Genomic DNA, 25,295 nt, shown 5'->3' on the forward strand with positions numbered 1-25,295 from the left:
TTCCTCAATCACCCTACATTTCTACCATATACCATTTTATTACTCCCTTCTCGTTCTCTCTTACTTTTATATTAGTATTGTGAATCACTTAGAAGCCTGTATAGGCATGTGACGGTATAGCAAACAATAAATAAATAAATAAATAAAAGTACCAGAATCCATGACCCAGCCAGAATTGTAATGAATGAATAAGATACGATGCAAGAAAACCAGACACGGGGCAAAGTAGAAAAACATGACTCTTCAAGAGGCAGAAGATCATCAACAACCAAGAGATGCTGAGACCAAGAAAGTTTATTTATTTATTTAAAAAATGGATACCCCCATCCACTTCACTTGACAAAGTTGCCTAGGGTGGCTTACAAAACATACAAATATTAGATCAAATAAAAGGGAATTGGAAATGGGACTCGATATTACCGCCTTTCTGTGGTTTTTGCAACTACGTGCAGGACGTCAGACTCACAGAAACAGAAGCCTGCGCGGCCGCGTTGCTGATCTGCAAGGGCAGGCTTCTACATGGAATGTTGCTAGTGGAATAGCAACATTCCATGTAGAATTCCAATAATAGCAACATTCCATGTAGAATCTACAAATAGGGAAAGGGAACTGGGACTTGACATACCACCTTTCTGAGGTTTTTGCAACTACATTCAAAGTGGTTTACATATATTCAGGTACATATTTTGTACCAGGGGCAATGGAGGGTTAAGTGACTTGCCCAGAGTCACAAGGAGCTGCAGTGGGAATCGAACCCAGTTCCCCAGGATCAAAGTCCACTGCACTAACCTCTAGGCTACTCCTCCACTAAAAACCCTACTAAAATTATATATACATTTAAAAAAAGCAGACAGTGCCCCCCCCCCTCCTCAAGAAATCATCCCATTGTTTTAAGAATTAGTGGCCTGATTTTAAACACATTTCTCAAAGCACCTTGATGGGTTGCCCGTGGACATTACACCTTATGAACACCCGAAGGAAGGTCTCTTTGGCACAACCCAAGTGCAGTAAATTTGCCAGATTCAGATCCTACTCCCAACATACCTGGTCTAAGTGAGAAGGTCATTCCTGTGAAAAAACAAAACACATTGGAGACGCTGCCTCCAATCACTGAGCTGCACCCTGCTAACTACACTCCCATTCCCCCATGGCAGTGCTGCTAACATCTAAGAGGAAAGGTGTCAGTGTGAAAGAGCTAAAATTTCTGATCTGAGAGGATAAAAAAAGGAGGTCTTGGCCATGCCAGAAAGAGGGCAGGCAATGCACCAACAGAGCAACCAATCCTGACATTAGCATCAGATTACAAGGGGCTGGTCCCAGGGCTGGGGAGCTGGCAGAGGCAGCTGTGCTGTCTCTCACCCTCACTCTCTTTCAGACACCGAAGGCTGCTGTTCAGATCACTCTCTCTCTCTCTCTCCTTCCCAGGTAAGTGCCCAGCAGAACTCTAGAAATGTTTAGTACTTAGTGGGAGGGAGGGAGTAAGCTGGCTGGAGCTGCATCAGGAGGTATTGCAAGGTTGCCCAGGCTGTCTGCAGTGAGAGCTTGAGAGGCTGTGCTCCTGGCAAGCTGAGGCAGGCAGCCCTGAGAGCTGCTACGAGAGAGCAGCAGAGTGTGTAATACTCTGCACATCTGGCCTGTAGTGTTCCTGTGCACAAGTGATCAGGAATTATGAACTGAGGGAAAGGTTCGGGGCTGAAAGGGAGAAAAAGGCAGTAAGCTTGTTAATAAAGTGTCTGGGCTGCTGAAGGACCACACCCAGAGCACATCATCACACTGGTTGGGGCTGGGAGAGGGGTGTGGGGACATGCAGGAGGAAGGAAGTTGCTGCTCTGCAGCCTTGCATTCAGGAGCAGACAGGCATTTGGGTGTGGCACAAGATGCAGGCGCAGGGAGTGCTTTGGATGGAGCCTTAAAAGCAGGGGGAAAGTGGGGGTATAGTGCCAGATGTTGGACTGCAAATGAGTGTGGGTGGAAAGGAAGGGCAGCTGTGGGGACTGGTGCCAGTGCAGTGCCAGATGTAGCAGCAGGGAGTGGTGGGGATATCGTGTACGCTGCTGGATGCAAGGAAGAGTTGTGAATAAAGGGTAGGATTGTGGGTGCGGTGTGGATGTAGGGGCACTGCTGGACACAGGGGTAGGTTTGTGGATGCACGATTGGGGACAGACTCCCCTCCCCAACTGCAAGATGCACGTGAGAAGGGGCGAAAGGGATTTACCAGCGCTTGCACAGCCGGAGCTATGGAATTATATTTATTGGGGACATGAGAATTGCATAACTGCCTTTTATTATCCATTTTTAAATCTCCATCTTTTTCTTAAATTGTTCGTAATTCAGTCAACTACCAAAAAAACCCCACGAACAAATTAAGGCAAAAGAAGCATGTTAGAAAATCTGCTAATATCACAGGGTTGAGATGTGAGGAAGGTGTACATTAATGCCTGGAAGCACCCTCTGCTCCCACCTCTCCCTCTCAGGCCGCCTACTGCCCAACCCTCCCTTCTGCCCTATGTGCTTATCTGCACACTCCCAGACAGGCTAAATATTTTGAATCCTTCTCCTGTGCTGTTGGCCCAGACTTTGTTCTGTAGGGTGTGCGATGTGGTGATGGACCCACTGCATGAGTTTTGTGATGCTGGACTTGGCTATTTTCTGTACAGTGTTGAAGACTTGGGTTGATGGACTCAAATATAGGCAGATTGAAAAATGTACTAAATAAATAAATATATTTATAGGCCTTTGCCTTCTGGTATGAAGAGTGTCTAGGGCCTACGGTTTTGGGCCAGAACCCGGTCCTGTCTGAAGAAAGTGTAGGACTTGATGGTGCAGTCAGTGCTTGGGTGTGATCTGGGCTTGGGGGGCCTGAAGACAGTTCACTCATGTGAATCCTGTCTTTGTTGTGAGATGAATACAAGGCTATGATCATCGACTGTGCCTACACATGTTTTGCGAGTGAGTGAGACAAGTAGAAGTTGTTCCATTCTTAGTCCCGAGGACTGCAGCAGGCCTCCCAGCTCCAGATCTGAGGAACAACCCTACCACACCTTTCTGAAGCTAGGATCTGTAGGCTAAAGCCTGTGCATGTTTCAACAGGACCCATACACAGTGTTATCACAAGAGGTGTGACTTCTGCATGTGTCTAGGGTGGGGGATAGTGGAGACAGAGTTTCTGGCTCTGTGCTTCTTGCATTTGTTGGCAAAACTTGATGCGGTGAGGAGGATAATACTGAAAGGCCTGTGATGTGGGAAAGGGCCACTGCCTTGAAATAATGGGTTGTGAGGGTATTGTATGAGAGGCACAGAATTCGTTGCATGGGACCAATGGAAGCTGCAGTGTGAGAGTGACAGTCCCTTCGACAACCAACAAAGGAATTCGTGAGCCTAAATATTATGTAGAGGAAGAGTTTGTTTCTCTGTCTTAGCCTTTCCTTTCCAGTTCAAATCATAGCCACGTTGCATCCTGAAGGGGAGGGGGAGAAAGAAGCCCAGAAATTCAAGCAGCGGCCTTCCAGCTTCCACTCCAGGAAGCTAGAGGTCCTCTGGCATGTGGGTGTTCATGTGCATTCCCCATACAAGCAAGCAATGTGCTCCCACAGCGTGTTTAAACACATGTACATGCAACACGATAGATGCATTTTATGTAATGTAACATGATTTGAGCCCCAAATTTTTTTTTTGGTTAAGCGGAATACAATGTGCTATTAAATTACATGAAATGAAACAGAAGCGTGTGTTTGTGTGTGGGGGGGGGGGGGGGGGGGGGGGGGGGAGTCCCTGCAACAGTGCCAGAATTCAGACAACTCTATTCCTTGTCATCCTTACTATTCAGAGATGGTGAGCAAAGCATGTGTAGGGTGTTGGGTTCAGTCTTGGGTGTAAGAAAGGAATCTTACTCTGCTTTTCCTCTTTACTTCTCCCATCTAGTGTGCGTCCCTGCACCTTATCCGCTTAGCAGAGTTTAAAAAGGGGTTAGACGGTTTCCTAAAGAACAAGTCCATAAACCACTACTAAATGGACTTGGGAAAAATCCACAATTCCAGGAATAACATGTATAGAATGTTTGTACGTTTGGGAAGCTTGCCAGGTGCCCTTGGCCTAGATTGGCCGCTGTCGTGGACAGGATGCTGGGCTCGATGGACCCTTGGTCTTTTCCCAGTGTGGCATTACTTATGCACCTTTTCTTCCTGAGTCCAGCAGCATGGACAATACTGCACTGCTTGTCATGCACAATTACAGGAGTAACACAGGTTTTGTGGTTTGTTCCTTCAGGTGTGACTTCTCATTCGCCCAGGTAAAAAAATGGTGGTGCCTTCTCAGATGGAAAATGCTATGGAAATCATCATGTTCAACTTTCACAAGTATGCAGGGGAAAAGGGCTACTTGACTAAAGATGATATTAAAGTTATGATGGACAAGGAATACCATGAATTCATGAAGGTAACCATAGAATGTGTCTCATCTCCCATCCACCTATCTCCCACTCCGCCCCAATCCAACTCCCAATCTCTCTACCACCTCCCAATTATCTCCCACATCCCCCAACATCCTGTCCCACTCACAGCTCAACTAAACTCCCAACCTACCACTTCCTGTCCCACACTCCGCCCCAATCCAACTCCCAATCTCTCTACCACCTCCCAATTATCTCCCACATCCCCCAACATCCTGTCCCACTCACAGCTCAACTGAACTCCCAACCTACCACTTCCTGTCCCACACTCCGCCCCAATCCAACTCCCAATCTCTCTACCACCTCCCAATTATCTCCCACATCCCCCAACATCCTGTCCCACTCACAGCTCAACTGAACTCCCTCTCTTCCAACCTACCACTTCCTGTCCCGCTTCTTTGCCCCAGCCCAATCTCCTGCCATCTCTTCTCTAACTTACCACCTTCCATCCAGCTATTCCACATCACCTGTCTTACTATCAATCCCAAGCAACCTCCCTCTCAATCTCTCTAGCACCTCTCATTCAGCTACCTTCCACTCCCTCCCCTAACTTCTTATCCCATTCTCAGTCCCATCTAACTCCCAACCTCACTCCAACCTCCCATTCAACTACTGTCCTCCTTCCACTACCTGCCCCTTTTTCAGCCCCAACCCACTCCCAGCTTAACACTTCACATTCAACTGCTGCCCACTCCCCCCCATTCCTTGCCCCACTCAGCCCCAGTCCACCTCTCTTTCCCTCTTCCACTCCACTTCTAACCTCGACACTACCTCCCACCCAACTAACTTCCTGCCCCACTCCATCTCCATGTCCCACTTCCAAACTCTCTATCTACCTCCCATTCAACTATCTCCTTTGCCCCCCAACTTCCTGTTCTACTCTCAGCTCCAGTACACCTCCCTGCCCTCTTCCAACCTATCATCTGCCATCCAACTATCTCCAATTCTCCTCTCCTGCCTCAACCCACCTCTTTGTTCCTCTTTCAACCTATCACCCAGTGGCGTAGCAAGGGCGGCTGACACCCGGGGCGGGTCGCCGCTGCGCACCCCCCTCCCCGGGTGCAGCGCGGTGCACCACCCCTCGGAGCGCATTCTTACCACTGGCGCTCCGCCCCAAGTGCACGTCGTCGCTGGGAGCTGCGTCGGCTCCGCTGGTTCCCTGCTCTCTCTGTCCTGGAACAGGAAGTAACCTGTTCCGGGGCAGAGAGAGCAGGGAAGCAGCGGAGCTGACACCCCCCCCAGCGGCGTGCACCCGGGGCGGACCGCCCCACCGCCCCCCCTTCCTACGCCACTGCTATCACCTCCCTTGTGTGTTCCCTGCCCCTTCTCATTTTCATCCCCAATCCTCCTCCTTGTCCCTCTTCTCTCTACCTTCTAGCCTCACTTCCACTTTTGTCTCCACTCCTACCCACATCACATCTGCTGTTCCTCCACCTCCTGTTTCACCTCTCATCCCACTTTCTATCTGATTTACTCCTGCAGACCACTCTAAACACCTGACACAAAATATCAGTCATTCTTGAGGGATGGAGATGGTCATTCTCCAAACAGATTGTGAGACAAAAGGGGAGAAGTCTAACAGGGAAGGCAGTGGGATCTCGGATCGCTGAAATGAAGAGTGCTCCTAAGAAAACTGGGGAGTTTCAGATGGGCTAGGCCTTCCTTTAAATGAGGCAGATTTCATTATCGTATTTCATCTTTCTGCAGAACCAGAAGGATCCTCTGACAGTGGATAAAATAATGAAGGACTTGGACCAGACCCGAGATGGGAAAGTAGACTTCCAAGGCTATTTCTCACTCGTCGCTGGATTGACCATTGCCTGTAATGACTACTATGTATGCCATATGAAACCAAAAGGCAGAAGATTCTGAGGGTGTGCAAAGAACTCAAGTATCTGCCAGAGAACAAAACGAAGGATGGAGTCCCCTGCCCCTCCCCCCCCCCAGCAGCTTCTCCTTTCACATCAGCTCCCCAGCCAACTACAAGGTTTTTTCAGGCTGCTCGTTTCTAAACTTGCACCTTCCTTGTTGGGGTCCTCCTTGCTCCTGTGGGCCGTGCAGGTGTAGATATTTTCTGTGATGAGGGCCAAGATCATCATTTGACTCCTGTACTCAGAGCTCAGGGCTGTGGGAATAAAAGCAACCTTTTCTTTTGGAAAAAAATTTCTGACTTCCTCTTTCTTTTCAAGTCTTGGGTTGCTGTAACCAGTGCTATGAAAATTCTTCAGCCTGGACATAGATGGAAGGTGAGACAGGGAGCTGGGTTGGGGTTATGAGTTCATTCACAGGGGGGCACAGCTGCACCCTCAGAGCACGAACAGGGACAGTGAGGGAAATGAATCAGCACCCAGCACAGTTATGAAGTGTTTAACAGAACACAGCTTTATGGTCGGAGGCTTCTTTCAATGATTTCTGATATTTACAGAGCCAGGGCCCAATTAAGGCATAGGAAAAAGCCTGGTGCCCCATTTGGGGGGGGGGGGGGGGAACGACTCTGGGAGAACATAATAACAAACATAAGAAAAGCAATACTGCATCAGACCAATGGTCCATCTAGCCCAGTATCCTGTTTCCAACAGTGGCCAAGCCAGGTCACAAGGACCTGGCAGAAAACCCAAATAGTAGCTACATTTCAAGCTACTGATCGCAGGGTAAGCAGTTCTTCCCCTATGTCTGTCTCAATAGCAGACTATGGACTTTTCCTCCAGGAAGTTGTCCAAACCTTTTTTAAACCCAGATACGCTAACCGCTGTTACTACATCCTCTGGCAACGAGAGCCAGAGTTTAACTATTTGTTGAGTGAAAAAATATTTTCTCCCATTTTAAAAGTATTTCCATGGAACTTGATTGTGTCTCCTAGTCTTTGTACTTTCTGAAAATGAGGGGAAAAAAATCGATTTACTGCTACTCTTCTAGATCACTCAGGAATTTGGAGACTTCGATCGTGCCCCCCCCCCCCCCCCCCCCCACCTCAGCCATCTCTTTTCCAAGCTGAAGAGCCCTAACCTCTTCAGCCTTTCCTCATATGAGAGGAGTTCCATCCCCTTTATCATTTTGGTCGCTGTTCTTTGAACCTTTTTAAAATCTTTTTTGAGATACAGCAACCAGAATTAAACGCAATACTCATAGTGAGGTCGCACCATGGAGCGATACATAGGTATAATAATATTCTTAGTCTTATTTGCCATCTCTTGCCTAATAATTCCTAGCATCCTGTTTGCTTTTTTGGCCACCGCCACACACTGGACAGATTTCGGCGAATTCTGTACGATGACACCTAGATCTTTTTCTTCAGTGGTGACTCCTATGGTGGACCCTAACATCAGGTAACTATGATTCAGATTATTCTTCCCAATGTGCATCACTTTGCACTTATCCACATTAAATTTCATCTACCATCTGGATGCCCAGTCTTCCAATTTCCTAAGGTCTTCCTGCAATTTTTCACAGACCGCATATATTTTAACAACCTTGGATAGTTTTGTGTCATCTGCAAATGTAATCACCTCACTTGTCATTCCGATTTCCAGATAATTTATAAATATGTTAAATAGCACCGGTCCCAATACTGATCCCTGCAGCACTCCACTGTTCATCCTCCTCCATTGAGTGAAATGACCATTTAACCCTACCCTCTGTTTTCTGTCCAATAGCCAATTCCTAATCCAAAATAGAACACTGCCTCCTATCCCATGACTCATTAATTTTCTCAGGAGTCTCTCAAAAGGAACTCTGTCAAAAGCTTTCTGAAAATCAAGATAAACGACATCGACCAGCTCATTTTATCCACGTTTATTCATGCCTTCAAAGAAATGAAGCACTTTGGTGAGGAAAGACTTCCCTTGGCTGAATCCATGCTGACCCTGTCTCATTAAACCATGTTTATATATCTGTTCCATAATATTATTCTTTATAATAGTTTCCAATATTTTGCCCAGCACTGACATCAGGCTTACCAGTCTGTAATTTCCCAGATCACCCCTGGAAGCCTTTTTAAAAATCAGGATTACATTGGCCACCCTCCAATCTTCAGGTACTACAGATGATTTTAACGACAGGTTACAGATCACTAACAACAAATCAGCAATTTCATGTTTGAGTTCTTTCAGTACCCTTGGATGCATGACATCCAGTCCAGGTGATTTACTACTCTTTAATTTGTCAATTTGGCTCAGTATGTCTTCCAGGTTCACCAAGATTTCTTTCAGTTCCTTCGCATCATCGCCCTTGAAAACCATTTCCATTACAGGCAGACCTCTTACATCTTCTTCTGTAAAGACCGAAGCAAAGAATTAATTCAGTCTCTCCCTGAGTGTTCCTTTTGCTCCTTCATGATCTGAGGGTCCCACAGATTTCCTTGCAGGCTTTCTGCTTCTGGTGTATCTGAAAAAGTTGTTACTGTGAATTTTTGCCTCAGTGGCAAGTTTGTCTTCATATTCTCTTTTAGCTTTCTTTATCAATGCTTTGCATCTAACTTGCCAGTGCTTATGTTGCTTCTTATTTTCTTCATTTGGGTCCTTTTTACATTCTTTGAAGGATGCTCTTTTGGCTCTAACAGCCTCTTTCATGTCACTTCTTAACCATGCTGGCTGTCGTTTTCTCTTCTTTCCACCTTTGTAAATGCGTAGAATGCATCTGATCTGGGCTTCCAAGATGGTGTTTTTAAATAACGTCCATGTGTCCTAACCTTTGCAGCCGATGCTTTTAACTTCTTTTTGACCAATTTGCTCATTTTATCATAGTCCTTTTGAAAATTAAATGATGCTACAGTAAGATTTCCTTTGTGATTTCACTTCAGATATTAGCTCAAATTTGGTCTTGTTATATTATCAATGTTTCCCAGAGGACCCAACACTGTTACTTCTTGTACTATGCATTCCACCAAGGACTAGATCTAAAATAGCTCCCCCTCTTGTGGGTTGCCAATTATCTAGATTTTTTTTTTTTTCAGCACTTTACAGACTTGTAAATTAACTGTCTGGAAGCCAGAAGGATTGCTAAAATATTTGGATATTTTTCATAGTTTAGCCCTCTACCTCTTCAATCCTCCCCTCCTTCCAGTGCAGAAAGGTTGTAGGATTCAGTTAGTGGGAAGGTTGCTCTGGTCACCATTGGAGCCGATGCTGTGGGTGCTTGAGCACCCCCAATATTGAGAAAATTCCTTGTATGTGTCCAGGGAAGGGTTATTTCCATTGGGCTTAGCACCCCCAATAATTTTGAAAAGTTGGCTCCTATGCTGGTCACAGAAAGGAGGTGAGCTGCAAGTACAGTGGGTGATTACTGAGCTCTGCAGGGGGCCTTGGAGAAAGCCAACAGAACCACTGTGTTTCCTGAGATGGGGGGAATTGTTGAAAGGAGAGTGTGAGTGGACTGCTGCTGCAGGCTGAGAAAGAGCTGGCAGCAAATGCAAAAACTTTACACAATGGTGGGCAGAGCTAAGTGGGGAGGGGGCACATGAGCAGCAGGCAACCCCCCCCCCCCCCAGAACAGAAAATGTGCATGTCTGTCTAAAAGGTGACAATGTATGTGTTTAGCTGAAGAGCAAGAGTACGCTAGTGTGTGTGTGTGCATGAGTGTGTCTGAAGAGTGAGAGTTGCATGAGTGTGTATATATATATATATCTGTGTTTCTACTGGGGCACAGTCTCATATAGAGTTTCCCTTTGAAAATTTGGGCTGGAGTGGAATAGTGCACTGGTACAAATATACTTACCCTCAAAGAGATAAACAACATGCAAATGGTTTAATAGAAATCATTATTGCCTTCAATATAATTAAAATAATATCTTCAGTGGATACCTCAGAATTTTCACATCTAGAAAAGTATTCCACATTACCACTCCCAATAAACTTCCCCATTAGTAACAGCAGGATTGTAAGGAGTTTGAAAGGGTTTCTAAAAACAGAGATCCCTCAAACATGATGACATCCAGGTAGAACACCAGCTAGGAGTCCTAGTAATGCTTCCTAAGCAGACTCCTTTACCTGAGGCTCCGCTGAATAAACTGGCCTGGAGCTTGTTACACATGTACATATCTGTTTATGCAAGTTCCTGTGTTTTTTGACTGCTGTGGAGCCTACAGCTGTGCAAAGAAGAGCTCAAATCTGTACAGCACAAGGTAGATCTCCTGTTTTCAGCTGCTCTGATCAGAAAAGATAACTCCCTGCAGCAGAACTTCTCATGATGAAAGCCCTCAAAGTGAGCTGAGAAGGACCCAACTGGATGCCAGGCTGCATAGACACAGCATCTGCCAGCCCCTCCCATGCATCCTGCCTCTGCAGGGGGAGTGTGCTGAAAACCTCTCCCTGATGTGCTTTTCTCTCCCCCCCCCCCCCCCTCTTCCACACCCCAAATGTTTGCTACAGGCAAAGCAGAACAGCTAGTAGTCACATGAATCATTTAAATCTGCAAAAGGGAAGTGCGGTCTTTCCCTTTCAGTACAAGGCAGAACAGATGTTACAGCTTAAGAACCCTGGTTTTACAATTATCCGAGCCACTCTCTGATTTGAACCAGGAGGCCAACTTCAATATAATTGAGGGAGAAGGAGACACACTGCTTCCCTATAGCTGAGTGGTGGGGAGGCACTCTCTTGTAACTGAGGATTGGGCGGGGGAAGTCAACAGGCCACCCTCTCCCCATAACTGAGGGGAAAGGGGGAGACACTGAAGTTTACATGTCATTTGATTTATTGAAATCGTATCCAATTATCTCAGGAAAGTCTGACAAAGGGGTGGCTACAGCAATACTGCAGTGCGTAAGGAGAGGGCAATATGCCGCCTGAGGAAGGGATGAGATGGTGCCTCAGCCCCTCCCTGAGTCCACCATCTTTCCACACTCTGCCAACTCCCTCCCACCCCCAGCTGCGGTCTGGCATCCCTCCTTCCTTCCTCAACCCCACTCCCTGAGCCTACCTTCTTGTTTTTTGTTTTCAAAATGCAGCGGCAGCAGCAATACCCATATGAGGATTGATGCTGACGACCATGACTTTTGAAAAACAAAAAAGGAAGAAGATAGGCTCAGAGAGGGGAACTGAGGAAGGGATGGGGGAAAGATACCGCGCCCTAAGGAGTGCCGCCTGAGTCCTTCCACTGGGTATAAGCAGTGAAAAATAAAGCCCTCTCTGTATTGCTCACTGGCGAGATCTCGGTTCTGGACAGTGAGAGTGAACATGATCCAGAGAAGGGCCAAAACATTCCCTAGTTGATATTCAGTCATTACCAATCAGCATTTTTAAAACACTGACTGCTGCCAGCTAAACCAGCCCTGGATATTCTACACCAGGCCATGTCCAGGAACTGGCACCAAATATCCAGGAATGACCACATGGCACCTAAGGCTCCGTTGATTATGCAGGGCCCAGGCTTGCATAAAGGGTTCACCCAATGTGCTCAATCTGTACCCCACCCCCACCCCCAAACACTTCTGGGCTCCCTCTGACTCCCAAGGCATGCCCTCTCCCCCTTTCTGGGACCCCCAATCCTTCAATCCCAAAATTGAAGGCCTGTATAAGAGGAAGTGTCAGTCCAGTGTGCCCAATCTGTCCACCCCCCTCACCATACCTGGACTCCCTGATACTCAAATCAGGCCCCCCTTCTAATTTTCAAACCTCCCCTGAAGCAGGTTACCAATTCTTCACTCTCCAACCCCCCCTCCCTGCCAATCCTACACCCCAATCTCATCCTAAAATGGAAACCCTGCCCATAATCCAACCCCCCCCCCCCCCCCTCCACCTTCCTTCACACGTCTTCATCCCTGGGACTTAGCAGCGGAGGATACCCTTTCTGCTCCTGTCTCATTGGCTCCAGGTGGCACTGACCTCGAGTTGTGTCTCAGTCTTGGGGCTATAGCCCTACAATAAATAGACAGATAAATAACTATGGTGTAGGAGCTATACCAAAAACCCCAGAAGACCAGGAATATCTACTATTGCCAATCACTTCTGTGGTGCTACTAGACATACCAGTGAGATATGCAGGATACTGTAAATATTATATAGATCTTCAGCTACCTGAAGGAGTCCATCAGTTACACAGTGGGCTAAGAACTAGAGGAACCCGGTTCAAATCCCACTGCGGCTCCTTGTGATCTTGGACAAGTCACTTAACCCTCCAATGCTTCAAGTACAAACTCAGACTATGAACCCTCCAGGGACAAAAAAAAACACAAAAACAAGTAATGTACCTGGTACTGCTTCCTTGTAACCAGATAAGGAGAGAGGATGAGAGAGACACCTTCCTCCTGCAATATTAATGTCTTTCACTATTAGCGGGCTGCAAACTCACTCTTCATTATTCTGGTGATGGTAGATCAAGCCTCAGTCCTTTCTAATGTGTGCTTATTAGATGTTTCATCAGGAGGGGCATTTTCAAACGGGGACGACCATCTCTAACGGCGCCCAACTCTAAGGACGGTGCCGCAAAGGGGCGGGGCAATGCGTATTATCGAAACAAGAGGGACGTCCATCTTTTGTTTCGATAATACGGTCGGGGACACCCAAATCTTGATATTTAGGTCGACCTTAGGTCGTCTTTCAGATGGTCATCCTCGGTTTTCGGCAATAATGGAAACCAAAGATGTCTATCTCAAAAACGTCCAAATCCAAGTCCTCTGGTCGTGGGAGGAGCCAGCATTTGTAGTGCACTGGTCCCCCTCACATGCCAGGACACCAGCCAGGCACCCTTGGGGGCACTGCAGGGGACTTCACAAATTGCTCCCAGGTGCATAGCTCCCTAACTTTGGTGCTGAGTCCCCCAACCCCCCCCCCCCCCCCTCCAGGTCTGCCTGCCTGAAGTACACTGCTGCAATGGGCCTGAGTATGGCATTTGAGGCTGGCAAAAAAGTATTTTTAAACTTGTTTTTTTATGGTGGGAGGGGGTTAGTGACCACTGGGGGAGTAAGGGGAGGTCATCCCCGATTCCCTCCGGTGGTCATCTGGTCAGTTCGGGCACCTTTTTGAGGCTTGGTTGTGAAAAAAAATGGACCAAGTAAAGTCGTCAGGGACGCCCTTCTTTTTTCTATTATTGGCCGAGGACAACCATCTCCTAATCACGCCCCAGTCCCGCCTTTGCTACCCTGCCGACACGTCCCCGCGACGGAAAGCAGTCAAGGGTGTCAAAAAATCGGCTTTCGATTATGCCGATTTGGACGACCTTGCGAGAAGGACGCCCATCTCCCGATTTGTGTGGAAAGATGGGCGTCCTTCTGTTTCGAAAATAAGCATGTAGGATTATGTTGATATCATATTATCTCTCCGTTATTTGAATTTCAGTGCTCTTAAATGTGTATATTTTTGAAACTGGTTCATGTTAGTCCTATTATTAGGCTTCAATTTGTTTTCAAGTTTACCTATTTTATTGTATTTATGTTTATATTGGTCATTTTACTATTGTTAAGTTTTTTGTTAAACTGGCCCTGCTGTACACTGCCTTGGGTGAATCTCTTCATAAAGGTGGTTAATAAATAAACAATGTATATTCGTTCTTAAGGCTACCTGCAGGTACCAGAAACAGATCAGTTAACTCTGTCCCCTCTTGCTCACCCCTTCCTCCCTCCCCTCCCCCCCATGTACCCCCTCTTGCACTGTCCCATCACTGGCTATTATTAACTCTTTTCTGTCATTAATCATTGTGGAAGGGAGTGTCAAGAGGAACAAAGTTACATAGAATTAAGCAACACTGATGGGGTACGAATATTAGTCAGAGATCATAGTATCAGACGGAACGGCTCACCGCCAGGCTCCCTCTTTATTCTGGCAGGAAAGGTGATCTTTCTTCTAGAACTGAAAAGATAACCAGGAGTTTGAACTCAAAGAGGCACATCCCAAGGGAATAATTACTGCAACTCCTTCTACCCAGATTTGAAATGCTTTCTCATGAAACAGCAGTCACAACTTCAAGTGCATCAGGCCATTACAGTTAAACAGTTTTTTTTCAGCTCTACTTCAAAGTCTTGACCGCATTATAATGAAGCAAAATCCATTTCAGATCCGCCAGTTCCCCATTCCACCGTCTGCTCAGGAGATCCTCTCAGAATAATCCACTACTGATCCTTCCCTTGCACAATACTTTCTGCTATCTGGAAAGGTTTGAAAACTCTTGTCCCTGCTTCAAGCCTGTCTCTAAGAACAGGTCCGACTGACAGTCTCCTGTCTTCCTGCACTGATGCTTTTTTCCCCCCCTTTCTGTCCAGCTCTGTTTTCATAGATACTACATTCCCCCTCTTATTTCATATATATGACTGTGGATTTAACCACCCCCTTCTTTCATATGCTGCTTTGTGCTTTTGTTCCTTATTGTAAACCACCTTTAGATAAAAATAAAAGGCTGTTTACCAAGTAAATAAACCAATCTTCTTTCTGGACAAGGTTACCCTGACCTTCTTGAGGTGCCAAGACTCATTGTGTATAAGCAGTTGCAGAGAACTGCTCTGTCCTGTCCCTCTGCATTTGATTTTCGTAGATCACTCTCTGCTTCTTGCTCACTTATCTGAGTTTGGCCTCTCTGGCACTGTTTTGAAGTGGTTCTCTTCTTTCTTAGTGTTTGTTGCTCCTCATCTCACTCCCCTCCATTTCCTGTGCACGACGGGGTTCCCCAACGTTCAGTGCTTTCCCCTCTTCTCTAATATTTTTCTCAGCTCTTTAACCTCATTATTGCAGCTCATGGCACCTCAGCATTATTATGTGGATGATATCAGTCTTGTTGCTACTGTACACCCCCTCCCCTGCTTTCTCTGTTCTTCAAGCCTGTCTTGATGACATGGCTTCCTGGTTTCTCTCAAATCGTTTGACAGTAAATCCATCAAAATCTACTGCTTGCTGGATTATAGGCCACTCCTTAGGATCCAGTCTCTCTCCTTGCTGATTGACACAAGCCACAGCTGTGGCATTGTCCAAGAGAACAAGCACTGATTTACCCTCAAGGAGAAGTTGAAAGGCCTCCAGAGCTAATCGAATTGCTCTGGTTTCCAAAAGGTTGATCGGGCAGCACTCTTCTTCCCTAGACCAAAGGCCCTGCACCAGTTGCCCTAGACAATGAGCTCCCCAGCCTCTGAGATTGGCATTGATATTATCCATTGTGGAGGATCCAAAGGAACCCCTTTGGCCAGATTGCCCATTTGTAACCACCAACGGAGACTCTTGCGAACCAGAGTCCTGAGCAGTAACCTGATCTGCAGAGAGTTCGTCTGTGGAGACCAGCGGGACAAAAGAGAATGCTGGTCTCGTATGCACTCTGGCCCAAGAAACTACATGTATCACCACTGCCATAGAACCCAGGACCGGAAGATAATCCCTCGCATATGGGATTGTGATCTGGAGGAGAGAACGAATCTGATCTTGAAGCCTGAGGATCCTGCACTGAAGAGTATCGAAGGACACCCCGAAATAGTCCAGAGACTGAGTTGACAACAAATGGCTCTTGAAAGGATTTATCACCCAACCTAGAGAATGAAGAAACTGGACCAACCGGGCAGTGACTTGAAGACTCTCCTGATACAACTTTGCTCTGATCAACCAATCGTCCAGATAAGGATGTACTAAGATGCCTTCCTTTCGAAGAGCTGCTGCCACTACCACTATAACCTTTGTGAAAGTGTGAGGAGCTGTTGCAAGGTCGAAAGGCAGAGCATGAAAGTGATAATGCTTTCCTAAAACTGCAAAGTGAAGAAAAATGCCAATGGTCAGAACGAATCACAATGTGCAGATAGGCCTCCGTTAAATCCACAGCCGTTAAGAACTCTCCGGATCAAACCACAACCATAACGGAGCAAAGGGTTTCCATATGAGAGATGGAGACTTTGAGCGCCCGATTGACCACTTTGAGATCCAAAATGGGCCGAAAGGAACCTTGTTTCTTCAGGACAAAAATAATAAATGGAATACCGATCCATGCCTATTTCCGAGGGTGGTACTGGACAAACAGCCTGCAAGTCGCGAAGTCTGTCCAGAGTGTCCCTGACCGCCACCACTTTGAGATGAGAACTACAAGAAGACTCCAGGAATACATCTGGCAGTTGCCATGCAAACTCTACGGCGTCCCCTTCGTGAAAAACCTCTAGCATCTAGACTCAGGGTAATCTGGGCACTCGTCCAATAAAACTGTGTCAAGCGTGCTCCCACAGGAATTGGAGACTGGGCCTGGAGACCTTCATTGTGATGGGCAAATGGGGGACTGAAAGGATGACTCCACATCTCTGCCACTTCGCCGAGCAGCACAAAAAGATTGAAATTGTTGGAGATACCTGGACTTTGGAGCACCAGTGTTCTATCCACTCTGAACCAACAAACATTTCATCCACAGCCCCTGCCAGAAAGAAAGCCTCATCCTACCGATCTTGGATGGTCTTCAGGAAGTCGAGGGACTTTAGTCTCACCCAAACTTTTAACCAACTTGACCAGATCCTCACCAAGAAGAAAACTGACCCTAAAGGGAAATTTACTGAACTTAGATTGAGGCCAGATCAGCTGACCAACCATGCAGCCAAAGGAAGCGACAGGCAGCCAACCCTAACACCATAGACTTCGAAGAAACCCGAAGAAAATCATAAATGGTATCGGCCAAGAAAGCAGACCCCCATCTCAATTTTAGCTACTTCTGTGTTTATCAAGGCCAAATCATCTGAAGAATGATCCAAAACCCGCTCAGACCAGCAAAACAAACATGCCCTGGCAACCAGAGAGCCACAGATAGCTGCTTGGACAGCTAGAGCTGAAACACCAACTGTTCTTCAGAAGGGTTTCCATACTGCGGTCCTGAACATCCTTAAGAGCTATGCCCCCATCCACAGGCACTGTAGTTGTCTTAGTAACAGCTGACACCATGGCATCAACCACCAGAGGTTTAAGAAGAGATTTGTCTTGCTCTGAGACAGACTATAGACCTGGAAAGCTTAAATGCAGCATCAGGAATATCCCACTCAGATTGAATGATATCTCCGATGTCCCGATGCATAGGAAAAGTCTTCCCAACCTCCGAGTACCATTCACCAGGGGATCTACTTTATGCCCCTCTACCACCTGAGGCTCTTTCTCAAAATGCAAGGTAGAAGAAACTAAAAAAATAAGCTCCAGAAGATCCTCCTTATGAAAAATACTCACCACAGAAGGATCCTTACCTAGGAGCAATTCCTCATCAACAGGACCATTACCTATAAGGTCTTCTGAAATGTCTGCATCTCTTACTAGATCACCACCTGCAAGGATAAGCATATCTGGGTCAGCATCCTAACCTTCATCCTCCACATCCCAGGAAACTCAAGGCCTCTTAGCCAAAGAAAGGGACTTGCCCGACAGAATATGAGCATGCTTTGTGAAGGAACCTGACTTTTGTAAAAGAAAGGCCTGATACATGGCCAGAATGAAATCTGGAGGGAATTCCCCCCCAGGTCCTCCTCCCTGCTCTGGAACAGACACCAAAGCAGTCTCTGGCAGTTGCCCAGAACCTGACCCGCAGCGCACAAGCTGCTCTGACGAAACCGGCAGTTCTAAAATGGCGGCGGTTCCCACCAAAACGGGAGCCGATGCCTAGCGTGCACTCCCTTCAAGCGGGTGAGAAACTGCAGCTGCCGGCGAAAACGCGGTCTCTGAGAGAGGCTGCCGGCAGCTCCACCGCGGTACAAAATTTGCTAACCTCCGCTGCCATTAAACCCTACTGCTGGAGAGCAGCCTGCACTAAGAATAATGGGAGGAAGATGGGGGGAGGGATCTGACCACCCAAGTGGGACACCCCTGAAACTATTGGAGAACCCATCAATCATTCTTTGGGCTGCTCCAAAGGGACGCTAAGGAAAACCCATGTATGTACTATGGCCTAAAGAGTCTCCACCTGAGACAGGAATCCAGCAGGTAGCAATCTTTCTGTATCTGCCATTTTGCTTATTCCTTTTCTCTGTTTATTACATAGTAACGTAGTAAATGACGGCAGATAAAGACCTGAACGGTCCATCCAGTCTTTCTCCTGTCCTATTGTTTTATGACGTTCCTTTCACTTTTAAGCCCTTGGCTATGATATTTTATTGAAAACTGCTTTGTTTTCTGGCAAAGAGACAGTATATAAAATTTTAATAAACTATAAACTTTAACCACAGGCCCTAGCTTCCTGCCATAAATGTTTCAAGATTCTGTATCAAGAGCTTTCAAATCCAACAGCAACTATGTGGCATATTAATTTGCACATTAAATTATGCTGTTTTTTTTAAAAGAAGTTCTTTAAAAATAATCATTTTCTAGCATTTCTTGTTTGCCTAGTTACTTTCTGTGGTTGCTTTTTTTGGAGCATGGGAATCCACATGATCACTGGCTGTGAATGTAGGAGGAAAATTGAGAACAGGGAAAGGAGTGAGAAGTATGAATCTCAGCAGAGAGGGAGAGAGGATCTTAGATCAAGGGAATGGAGACAGGATCTCAGGCAAGAAGGGGAAAGGGAAAGGGTACGGTCCACAGAACAGACAGCCTCAGAGCGGGAATGAGTAGGATAAAGGGAAAGGGTACGTCCAGAGGACAGACGACGTCAGAGTGGGAGTGGGTAGGATAAAGGGAAAGGGTATGGTCCAGAGGACAGACGGCCTCAGAGTGGAAGAGGGAGGGTGGGGGAAAGGGAAAGGATACAGTCCACAGAACAGCTCACCCCAGGTAAGAGATTATCCAGGATCAGACGAGGAAGGGGCAATCTGCTTCTATGGCCAGTGACCCTGTCCGTTCACTCATGTACCACAGTCCCTTCGATCCTCTTCCTTCCTTACTTACTCCTTCCTTCCTTGCCCTCCCATCTCCATTTTCCTTCTTACTTGCTCACTCTTTTGGTCCCCCATTCACTCATTTCAAAGTGCAACAATCTGGCCAGAAGAAGAGGGAGAAGAGGTGAAAGTGCTGAGCTGCTCCCAGAATCCTGTCTCATCACACTGCATCAGGAAGGAAACAGGTTGGCTCCTGCCATTAGCAAAATTCCAGCCCTGATTCCACAGGGAATAAAGAATTCAGCAAGTAGGGCTGGGAACAAATTCAATAACCCTATTCAGCTCTTTTAGTTCCTCTGCATGACAGCAGATAAAGTGGAGTTAGCCTGCCACGATTAGTCTTTAATAAACATTTACACTACACACGCACACACGGATCACCTTTGATACCAGGCTACGTCTCCCTCTCCTAACTTTGAACAGTCCCTTTACCTCTCTGCTCTTCAGCTGGGTAATAAATATCCCATTTGATGGTACTGTTCAACAGCCCTGCCCTCGCTCCTCGGTGCTTGCCTCACATGTTCCTACATTTGTAAGTAAGAGACTCCTCCTTCCTTCTCTTTCTACTTCCAAATAGCTGTGCAGAAATTAATCCAAGTACTGAGACAGTGCAGTGATTACAGCATACAGCGGATTAACGTAGGAGACCTGCTTACTGTTATGTCTGCCTATTCAATGAGACCTGGATCTATAAACTGCAAGTGCCTGAGGCCCATGCTGCAAAGCCAGTACAGAATGCTACACCACGTTCAAAACGTTAAACATCCATAGTTATCCCAGTATGTTTATGACACTGTATTGTAAAACTGGATTCTTACAACAAATTACTTTCTTATGCATTATTCTTTGTTATGTATCCTATACTGTTTTTGTAAACCACACTGAACTCAAAACTTGTTTGGGATATAAATGTCAGAAATAAATAAAATAAACAAACATGGGAACCCCAAGTCTGATGAGCTGACCCATACAGCCGCACTGGAGGCATCGCTTCTTGTACAGCTGCACAGCCCACAAACACACTGCATCACCTGCTCGTAATACACTAGAAACACACTCACAGCCAGTGATGTGAAGGCAAGAGAGTACAGGAGGCCCTGTAGAGCCCCAAACCTACTACATGAGGGCAGGAAGCAAGACTGAAGTTCGTAGAGATGTGAAAGTCCTCTGACATTATCCAGCTTATTTTCGAAAGAGAAAGACGCCCATATTTCGACCCAAATTGGGAGATGGGCGCCTTTCTCTCACGGGCGCCCAAATCGGTATAATCGAAAGCCGAGTTTGGGTGCCTCCAACTGCACTCTGTCACGGGAACGAACAACGTTGACGAGGGCGTGTTGGAGGCGTGGTGAAGGCAGGACTGGGGCGTGTTTATCGGCCGAGGAGAGATGGGCACGCTCGGCCGATAATGGGAAAAAAAAAGGGCGCCAGAAGCGAGAATTTGGGTCACTTTTTTTGAACCCTTTTTTCTCGCGAACAAGTCCCAAAAAAGTGCCCTAAATGACCAGATGACCACCGGAGGGAATCAGGGATTACCACCCCTGATTCCCCCAGTGGTCACTAACCCCCTTCCACCAAAAAAACAACAACTTTTTTTCCCAGCCTCAAATGTCATACCCAGCTCCATCACAGCAGTGTGCAGGTCCCTGGAGCAGTTGTTAGTGGGTGCAGTGGACTTCAGGCAGGTGGACCCAGGCCAACCCCCCCCTACCTTTTACACTTGTGATGCTAAATGGGAGCGCTCCAAACCGCCCCCAAAACCCACTGTACCCACATCTACGTGCCCCCCCTTCAGCCATAAGTGCTATGGTAATGGTGTAGAGTTGTGGGCAGTGGGTTTTGTGGGGGATTTGGGGGGCTCAGCACCCAAGGGAAGGGAGCTATTTTAATTTTTTTTTTTACTTTTTACAAGTGCCCCCTAGTGCCCTGTTGGTGTTCCGGCATGTGAGGGGGACCAGTGTACTACGAATCCTGGCCCCTCCCACGACCAAATGCCTTGGAATTGTTCGTTTTTGAGCTGGGCACCTTCGGTTTCCATTATCGCTGAAAAACGATACCGCCCAGCTCAAATCCGCCCAAATGCAATGCATTTGCCCGGCACAAACCGTATTATCGAAACAAAAGATGGACGCCCATCTTTTTCGAAAATACGGTCTGTCCCGCCCCTTCACGTACCCATCCTCGGAGATAGGCGCCCATGGAGATGGGCGTTGGCGTTCGATTATGCCCCTCTATGTGTCCCTCTGGGAGGAAGCTTACGGAGAAAGCAAAGTTGCTTACCTGTAATAGCCGGAAATCAAAATTGGAGCACTTCCTAGACGCTACCATGATCTACTGAACACGTGTGATGTGTTCCCCATAATGACATTGCACAGGGCCCCCCTCAGTTCTCTAATAATTAGAGAAGACAACTCTTTGAGGAGGTGGGAAGATTCTGGAACGATTGATATGCTGCTATCCTCAGGAAGCACATATTGCAGGAATGAAAATGTACTCTGAGGACAGAGGATACAAGTTGTCAGCTATGAGAATCCTTAGCTGCAGGTTGCCTGTAAACTAACAAGGGGAAACAAATATTTCAACAGCAAAGTCAACAGTCAAAACAAACCATTTTAACATTTCTCTCTCTTTTTTTTTTATTAAGAAAGGGAACGTGAACATTATATAAACTGGACTCTGGGGGAAGTAGAGTTACATAGAAACAGAGAAAAATGGAGGCAGATAAACACATATGGCCAATCCAGTCTGCCCACCTATGCCATCTACTCTCCCTTTATTAGAGATCCAGGATGTGGGGCGGGGGGATGTACAATGACAGCTGGGGAGGAAAGGAGAAAGAATGAGAGTTGGGGGGAAGAAAAATGAGAGGTGGGGGGTATTGCACGTGGGAGAAGACTTTAGGGGGGGCAGACAGAATTAGGAGTCTTGATCAGAGTTAGAGGGAGAGAGAACTGGGGAGGCTGGAGTGGATTTCAGGCCTTATGATGGGGAAATTCTGAGCCAAAACACAGCCAATAAACAATGCAGAATTTTGCAAAACATTAAAATATTGTGCACAGAATTTTCAAAATAATGCGCAGAATTCCCCCAGGAGTAATATAATGTATCAAGATTTTCAGAAGGTTTTTGACAATGTTCCTCATGAGACACTCCTGAGAAAATTCAAAAGCATGGTGGGCAGCGGGACTGGTGGTTGGGAGGCAGGGATAGTGCTGGACACACTTATACGGTCTGTGCTAGAGCCAGTGGTTGGGAGGCGGGGCTGGTGGTTGGGAGGCGAGGATAGTGCTGGACAGACTTGTACGGTCTGTGCCAGAGCCGGTGGTTGGGAGGTGAGGATAGTGCTGGGCAGACTTATACGGTCTGTGCCAGAGCCGGTGGTTGGGAGGCGGGGCTAGTGCTGGGCAGACTTATACGGTCTGTGCCCTGAAGAGCACAGGTACAAATCAAAGTAGGGTATACACAAAAAGCAGCAAATATGAGTTATCTTGTTGGGCAGACTGGATGGACCGCGCGGGTCTTTTTATGCCGTCATCTACTATGTTACTATGTATGTTACTATGGATAGGAGAATAGGAACTGGTTAATGGAAAGAAAACAGAGGGTAGGGTTAAAAGGCCATTTTTCTCAGTGGAGGAGGATGAATACTGGAGTGCTTAAGGGATCTATACTGGGACCAGTGCTATTTAACACGCGTGTCCACAAAAATGTGAGCCTGCTAAACATTTTGAAATAACCTCAAACCTGTACTGAATTAAAAATTTTTGTGTACAAAGTGACATATATTTGCGTCAATGATGTTAAAATACCGAGGAATCCCTCATCCCAGTTAAGAGATTTTTACTAACTATCATAAATCTCAGTTTCCACAACTGAGACAGTAAATTTCTGACTTACTTGCTGAGTTTTAATTAAAATGCTCAGAGTCTGGAGGGGAATTTTGCAGGAGTGAGTCTACCGCTGTCAGATGAAAGAATGATTGATTGGTGAGTGGCTGCACTTTGATCAGCGTATCATTGACAGAGCAGTGAACCAGTGGTGGGATCAACTGCATAAATATATTTGGGAGAAAGGGGGACAATTTGAACATCAGATTTAAACATTTGGCCTGTTCGACTTCAACTGTGTTAGAAACTAACTTTGTCACTTTGTGCACGTAAAATTTTAATTAATTTGGTGCAGGTTTGCGGTTGTTATTGCAAAATGTTTAGGGGGCTAACTTTTTTCTGGATACAGTGTATTTATAAATGATCTGGAAATCGGAACAAGTGAGGTGATGATGACATAACATTATTCAAAGTTGTTAAAACACATGCAGATTCTGAAAAATTGCAGGAAGACCTTAGGACGTTGGAAGACTGGGCATTCAAATGGCAGATGAAATTTAATGTAGACTAATACAAACTGATGAACATTGGGAAGAATAATCCAAATCAAAGTTATTTGATGTTAAGTTGCACCCTAGGACTTATCACCCAAGAAAAATATTTAGGCAGTGGCCAAAAAAAGCAAACAGGATGCTAGGTATAATTAGGAAAGTAATGAAAAATAAGATGAAGAATATTATAATACCTTTGTATTGCTCCACGGTGCGACCTCTCCTTGAGTATTGAGTGCAATTCTGGTCACCGTATCTCAAAAACGATATAGCGGAATTAGAAAAGGTTCAAAGAAGAGCGACTAAAATGATAAAGGGGATGGAACTCCTCTCATATGAGGAAAGGCTATAGAGGTTAGGGCTCTTCAGTTTGGAAAAGAGACGGCTGAGGGGAGATATGATTTGAGTAGATCGGAGTAGAATGTACATAAGTACATAAGCACATAAGTAATGCCATACTGGGAAAAGACCAAGGGTCCATCGAGCCCAGCATCCTGTCCACGACAGCGGCCAATGCAGGCCAAGGGCACCTGGCAAGCTTCCCAAACGTACAAACATTCTATACATGTTATTCCTGGAATTTTGGATTTTTCCAAGTCCGTTTAGTAGCGGTTTATGGACTTTTCCTTTAGGAAACCGTCCAACCCCTTTTTAAACTCTGCTAAGCTAACCGCCTTCACCACTTTCTCAGGCAATGAATTCCAGAGTTTAATTACACGTTGGGTGAAGAAAAATTTTCTCCGATTTGTTTTAAATTTACTACACTGTAGTTTCATCGCATGCCCCCTAGTCCTAGTATTTTTGGAAAGCGTGAACAGAAGCGTCACATCCACCTGTTCCACTCCACTCATTATTTTATATACCTCTATCATGTCTCCCCTCAGCCGTGTCTTCTCCAAGCTGTATAGCCCTAGCCTCCTTAGTCTTTCTTCATAGGGAAGTCGTCCCATCCCCGCTATCATTTTAGTCGCCCTTCGCTGCACCTTTTCCAATTCTACTATATCTTTCTTGAGATGCGGCGACCAGAATTGAACACAATACTCAATGGGTAAAAGTGAATCGATTTCTTACTCTTTCAAAAAGAACAAAGACTAGGGGATACTCAATGAAGTTACACGGAAGAAAAGTTCATAATCTGCAATTAATACAGACATGGGACAGCCACTGCTTATCCCTGGGATTCGTAGCATGGAATCTTGCTACTCTTTGAGACCTAGATTGGTCACTGTTGGAAGAAGGACACTAGACTTGATGGACCATCAAGTCTCACTCAGAATGGCTATTCTTATGTTTATCTCTTGGCCTTCGAATCACATTAGTATTGGTGTATCATTTGGCTATTGTTGTGAAATAGTCTTTTTGATTTCACTGCACTGATTTTTTTTTCAGCCAGGGGGAAGGAGGCAAAACTGAAGGCAAATTATATGTACAGCTGAATAAGATATGAGGAACTGGCTCAGTGACTGGGTTGTGCAGCAAGCTGGTCCAAGTGCAAAGTGAGTGAACAGTTAGTCTCCACATGTATTAAAGGCCTGGGAGAAGAGCCAGGGTTTCAACTGCTTCCTGAATTAGAGTTCGGTGTAGCCCCGAGTCCCACAGTGTGGAGGCTACTCCTGAGAAGGCTCGTTGGAAGGTATCATATTGTGCAGTTTCTTTTGATGAAGGTACAGATAGTGATGCTCCTTGAGAGGACCTTGGAGGCTTCAAAAGGTATATAGAGGGTCCATTTTGTCTGAGGA

General features: G+C 46.1%; 1 protein-coding gene across 2 annotated transcripts; it reads left to right on the plus strand.

The window, feature by feature from the left end:
• The first annotated feature begins 1,332 nt into the window (after window positions 1-1,332).
• On the plus strand, window positions 1,333-6,610 carry S100A10 (S100 calcium binding protein A10). 2 transcript variants are annotated; one of them, XM_030187797.1, is made up of 3 exons: window positions 1,333-1,425; window positions 4,267-4,434; window positions 6,155-6,610. In XM_030187797.1, the coding sequence occupies exons 2-3, from the start codon at window positions 4,297-4,299 to the stop codon at window positions 6,317-6,319; spliced, it is 303 nt and encodes a 100-aa protein (XP_030043657.1). In that variant the 5' UTR covers window positions 1,333-1,425; window positions 4,267-4,296; the 3' UTR covers window positions 6,320-6,610. The 2 variants fall into 2 exon arrangements, with proteins under 2 accessions (XP_030043657.1, XP_030043658.1); XM_030187798.1 differs by having other exon boundaries at window positions 1,362-1,425; window positions 4,289-4,434.
• Window positions 6,611-25,295: the final 18,685 nt, after the last annotated feature.

Source organism: Microcaecilia unicolor, chromosome 14 (assembly GCF_901765095.1).
Source record: "Microcaecilia unicolor chromosome 14, aMicUni1.1, whole genome shotgun sequence".
In the NCBI taxonomy this organism is placed as follows: domain Eukaryota; kingdom Metazoa; phylum Chordata; class Amphibia; order Gymnophiona; family Siphonopidae; genus Microcaecilia; species Microcaecilia unicolor.